This window comes from Eptatretus burgeri, chromosome 4 (genome assembly GCF_056783735.1).
Source record: "Eptatretus burgeri isolate ZD-2024b chromosome 4, Ebu_testis_v1, whole genome shotgun sequence".
In the NCBI taxonomy this organism is placed as follows: Eukaryota; Metazoa; Chordata; class Myxini; order Myxiniformes; family Myxinidae; genus Eptatretus; species Eptatretus burgeri.
Window position 1 is genome coordinate 23,910,971 of NC_140964.1, and position 6,088 is coordinate 23,917,058.

At 36.9% G+C, this 6,088-nt stretch overlaps 1 protein-coding gene across 1 annotated transcript in view; it reads left to right on the forward strand.

Annotated features, from left to right (window-relative positions):
- TAT (tyrosine aminotransferase) overlaps positions 1-4,845 on the forward strand; it is a 40,479-nt gene extending 35,634 nt beyond the window's left edge. The window contains exon 12 of the mRNA XM_085877160.1: positions 934-4,845. Within this exon, the coding sequence (XP_085733286.1) occupies positions 934-1,050 (117 nt within the window). The 3' untranslated portion in view covers positions 1,051-4,845. The remainder of the gene's footprint in view (positions 1-933) is intronic.
- The last annotated feature ends 1,243 nt before the right edge of the window (positions 4,846-6,088 follow it).

Sequence of the window (6,088 nt, forward strand, 5' to 3'; positions counted from 1 at the left end):
ATTTCAGTGGAAAGATTGATTTAATGCAATTCAATTCTAGACTATAAGGCGACAAAAGGTGAAAAATTTGAAAAGGGGGTGTAGACTTTCTATAGGCACTGTAAATGCATGCAATTACAGTTTTAGATTTTACAAAATGAGGAAAGATGGACATCCATCTGTGATTAGTTTGACTGCAACCACAGGTTTATGTAAAGGTTTCAAAGCAATCAATAATTATCCAAATCAGTCTATAGTAATTTTACACTTTCAATAACTTCGTCTTTACATTGTTCAATCCCTTGTGGAGTTTTTTGAGAACTTTGATGAAACAATCAAGAACGAGAAATTGATTTGAGGCAATAAAACAAGATTACATTATTAGTTGCTGTCATTGGCTGATCTACTTGGCAATTAGAGAGGCTGGTGTATAGTGGGTAATGCGTTGTTGCATTGTGCTCACTCGTGTGGGTTGAACACCCATGGCTGTTTTGGTTTAAAATATCCACACTGCTGGAATGGAGAGGTAACTTTTTCAGGATTAACTTTAACGTGAGAAGCATTCACACCTTGTCATTAGAGTCCCCCCCCATGCTCTCTTATCGTTTTATGAGCCTCCTTTACCATAGTAATCATTCTTATGAAAAACTCATTGAATGTAAATCAATTAATATAGCAGTTTCAAATTATAAAAGCATACATCAAAGGCTGTATATTCTTCATTTCGTCCAACTAAACAAATCGCATACTCAAAAACCTTCATTTAGATATTTGTGGAATGTGACAATGAGTTGTTGTTGTTTTTTACCCCTGAGCTGTTAGCAGAGAGAATAGATATCTAACACCACAGCATAAAGAAATAGAAACCTTCCATCAGTAACAGAGACAAAGTCAGAAGTTATAGTTGCAACATAACTGATTGACAACTCAGTACTTTTCCCCCCCAACCAACAGTGTTTTGAATTCAACAACTACATACGTTTGGTCCTCACCGTACCAACTCCGCTGATGCTGCAGGCCTGCCAGCGGCTCTGGGATTTTTGCCAAAAGCATTACAGCTCCAGCACTTGAATTGCTTTTCAGGCATCATTAGTGAACACGATCAAAACAAGATCCCTCAACAAGAGGAAAACTACACTTTGTCGAGTCGAGTGTCAGTCTGCACAGGAAGTCAATTGGAATGATAGGTAGTATATCAACTGAGAGTTGAAAAAGGAATGCTAAGCCCATGCCCTTTGTCTGAATGGCCTGTTTGGTGTTTCCATCTGAGTACTTCGCTAATGTTGATGGGATCCTTGATTCAAATTCCATATGCTATGTTGATTTGTACATTGTCTGTTCTTGCTTTGACGAAAGGTAAGGGCCAAAATGTCAGCTGTACTTTTCTTCCCAAGGCAGTTAACATTCCTTTGTTTACATCCAGTTGATGAAAACTATCCCACACTAAGACCAGATATCGAGGCCATTTCTGCTGAAAGTTCACATTTATAGAATATTTCTGAAAAATAATCTTCTGTCTTTGTTCTCATAATCAGGATAAATCCTCTATTTAATATGAAACTTTAATGCTCTAAAATATTGTTTTTAATCTTAATGAAGAAGGTAGACACACATAATTGGTGTTTTGAATGTTTACTAACCAGATATTTATGTCTGAACTACAACGGTTTTGTTTTTTTTCATTAGAGATCAAAAACCGTCTTCCACTTTAAGCATGGGTTAATGGAAGTCATTGGGTATGTCAAAGTAAATGTGGTGAAATTGCACGATATTTTGTCCATTTATGTTCCTTCATAGAAGGATTATGCCTGGTGTTGGCTTAATGGTTGGGGTGGTGGGCTTGAGATCCTTGGGTCCTGAGTTCAAATCCCACTCAGCTGTTGAATTAATATCAGATGGGGTTAACTTGGCCTGTCATCCTTTTCGAGGTCGGCAAAATGAGTGCCAGCTTGCTGGTATCCTGTGTCGGAGTGGCGACCCGTCAAAGATTTTGCCAAATAGCCAAGGAGACTGCTTAGGCAGCACCAATGCTCTGCACAGAGTATTGTCCCGATGGATGGATGGATATACGGATTGTTTTATTTACTCATCCAGCACAACAGCCTCCTACAGATTGTGCCATCCTGAAAACTACAAATATGTAAGAATGCTACAATGATGACAAAGTTATGGTCAAATAATTATTTTTAACCATTTGAAGAACGACAACTTTGGTTTCTCGCAAGAAAATGAACTGAACTAGATCAAGTAAGATCAATTAGCTGTGATTTGAAATTAAAAGAATGATTTATTACTTTTGATATTTATATTTTTTGATTTTAAAAATAATTTTGAATTTGACCAGACTCAGTGACTTCACTGCTGGCTCTTAGATGAGGAGTTTGGCGTTTCAATTCTGAACTAAAATTAATCGTACTGAATACTTTAAAAAGGGTATGCCCTGCTTTTCCGCTTGATGCTCAGCCTTTCGAGGATAGAGTAGGGACAAACCCTATGGAATAGCATCGCAGGGGGGTGGGGGAGGGGTTGGGGGTCCAGATCTATCCATCATTGCTCCACTGACTGTTGAGAGAAAAGCGGTCACACGATGGTGTCACCGATACCCAGAGTACCCGAGAAAGTAATGTCATTCACCTCATAATTAGCGACTGTGTTTATCTGAAGTCAGGTCTGGTGTTTTCTCATGTATTTGGATGCATGTATGTAAAAAAAAAAGTTATGGAGGAGTTTATACAAATATGTATGCCTTGTGTTGGCTTAATGGTTAGGGTGGAGGGCTTGGGATCCGAGGATCCTGAGTTCAAATCCCACTCGACTATTGAATTAAAACCAGGTGGGGTTGAGTCTGCCTGTCATCCTTCTGAGGTCAGCAAAATGACTACCAGCTTGCTGGTATCCTGTGTCGGAGTGACGACCTGTCTCGGATTGTACCCAATAGCCAAGGAGATTGCTTCAGCAGCACCAATGCTCTCCACAGAGTATGATCCCAATGGATGTATGGATGGATACAAATATCAAACAAGGCAAAGGATAAATCAGAAGTATATGGGATTTGAGCCTGGGTTCCCAGCATCAGGGATTCGGGACAATCAGGGTTCAGAATGGAACCCCAAATTTGCAGATCCAAATTTTTCATTCTTGTTCATTAACAATGTGCACAATGAATGCTTTACTCTTACATCCTCCATGATTCTTCCAAGTTCTTATGAAACAGAGTAACAACCACAATGAACACCAACCACACATTTTGTTTAAAACACTCCATTCCATTATATAATATTTGCAACGTAACGGGATGAGGCAAATAAATTAGCCTTTAAATTATGAAATTTTATAAAGTCATAACCATTCGGAAAAGGTATCGAGAATATATATATATATATATATATATATATATATATATATATATATATATATATATATATATATATATATATATATATATATATTTTAAGAAAACCTCAAAATGGTGGTGTAATCATGTGATTTTCATTCTTGGGAAATAATTTTTTTTTAATTCGTTTGTCAACCTGTTCTCGGAATGAGACACACCGACATGTGTTGTAATATTCTCTCAAGTTTTAATGCAGAACAGGACAAACATCAAGCGTTGCTTTAATATAGATTGTTGCTTCTACTATTGTTATTCAAATAAATGTAATGCACTCAAGCGTCTGCTTTTATGACTCAAATCAGATGATCCATTTACCTTACAAATACAAATAAATGGGATCTCTGTGAGCGAATGTGTGGTACCGCAGTACGAGTCTATAGGTTTGTGTTCTTGAGACTATTTGCAGCGTGGTATTAACACTGAGATTTACGATTTGAAAACATGGGGTGATGCTGCACCTCAACTGTGGGATGGAAATTGCTATTGTTTTCCATTGTTATTGTTAATCTGATATTATTACAAGGGTGTTAAAAAAAAGATCTTGGAACGAGCAACTCATAAATAGTCGAAGAAACGCTGACATTTTGTATTTTTTTTTCATTTTTCAAAAAGTATTTATATCTATTAGGAAATATTGTTCCTTAACAATCATGTCTACTTATCAAATAGCAAATACAAAGGTTGGCATTTATTGGAGTATTTAGTGCATCTCATTCCGTGAATATTTTACAGCCAACTTGTATGTAAGAAACCTTGACAATCTGGCATAATTTCACCAATTCAACATGAAAACAAATTACTTACTCAACTTTAATTGAATCAGAAATATAATGTCATTCGTGGGAGGGGGTGGGGGGGGGGTCTCAATATGCAAGTGATTTGGAAATGATTCTTAAACCATCTGGTAAGTGTAACCAACTGGGGTGTTCAAGCCTGCAAGTTGTTTCAAACTTTGAAGTGCAATGCACCAATGACCCCCTTTGAAACTAAGGTTTTGTAACTAGTGCAATAGTTTTACCAATTAATAAATACCTATTTAATGCTTGTTGCAATTTATTTATCTTGAGTGTTTATACATTTACTCTTTTTCGTTGATTCTCCAAGTTTGATGAACGTCAACATTTTTTGTGTACAAGGGAACAAGTCCAATATGCATTCTCCAACAACAAGCAATTGTTAACACTTTTCTGATGGGTTGTCTAGAAATTTCATCTTTATAATTAAAGAAGAGCAAGAATATATTGCTCAATGCAACTACTTGTTTTAAGCTATTTTTGTTGCAGGATCAGCTGTACTATATTTTGACTGAAGAATGTGTGTAATTTTTAAAATCAATTGTGGATAAGATCACAATCTTGATCTTAATCTTTCATCAAGGTATAGTAATTCACTGTCATGAAAAACATGCATTCAACACTTCATTTCATGGTTTTCTCTTCATCGGAATGAAATAAAGGTCGTTGCAAAATTCATATCTTGCATTCTCTTTTCCTTTCACGAATCACTTTCCTGCACTCTATAAACAAGTTAAAATGTAACTTTGTTGCAACATACAAGAGTATGCAAGAGTGTCCATGGTTAACCAATAGCAGTAGATAAATCTGAGTTAGCATTACACAACTTGTGCAACAGCATAAAGTGCATGCTGACCTTAATTCAAATCGTCTGGAATTTTCATCTCCAAAATAGGTAGGTGGAACAAAAATGGTTCAGCATCCCTTTTCAAATTACTCTCGAGTTTTCTTGGGTTGCTTATAAAAGAAATTTAACAAAAGACAATAACCCAACCATCAAAAAAGGTTTGATTACCATTCAAACAAACTACAGTGTTCAGAAATTACTGTTCCAAATTCAACCCGTAATAAAAACGAAATGAAATTATATACAATGATACAGTTTGATGCTTGTGAAAGAACATTTCTCAATGTTCTATTGTTCGGATTTGTCAAGATTATAATTTATCATCGACAGTACTTATGGACAAGCCTGGTGTTGGCTTACTGGTTAAGGAGGCTGGCTTGGATCTTAAGGATCTTAGGGTCCTGAGTTTGACCCCCGTTTTCGCCGTTGGATTAACATCAGGTGGTGTTGACTCATCCTGTCATCCATCTGAGGTTGGCAAAATGAGTACCAGTGAACTGGTAATAGGTGCATTGCATCAGTGGTGTTCCCATATTTGGTAGCAGTGGTGATGTGCACTGCTGTTCATAGCCAGTTAAAAGCATGAAATCATGCCACCACAATAAGTTGAAGTATTAAAAAATAATAAATAAAAACTTGTGGACACTGTTCGGATGATTTATGAACCTGTTCACCATCCTCACCGCTTGTGCTTGCCTAGTCTGCCCCATTCATCTGCAGGATACTACCGGTCTCCATCAATGATTTATGCCACTCACAAATAAAAAAATTTCGATGGTGGCTGCCTTTCGCCTGAAGCGACACAGTGGGGCCTTCCTGAAGGCCTTCCGCCTGATCGTCGTCCTGAAGCATCATTGAAGCTGTGTAGCTGATTTGGTATAAATCTGTATCACTGATTTGAAGCTTTGGTGAACCTGTGAAGCTGATTTATAAACCAGGCAACACAATACGCTTTTTATTGTGGAGATGCCACTTGCAGTCAATTTGACTTTCACATGTCACAGAAAACACGTGAAAACATCAATAAAAGTTGTTTTTTTTTTGTTTTGGACAGTAGTACTATATTTCATGATT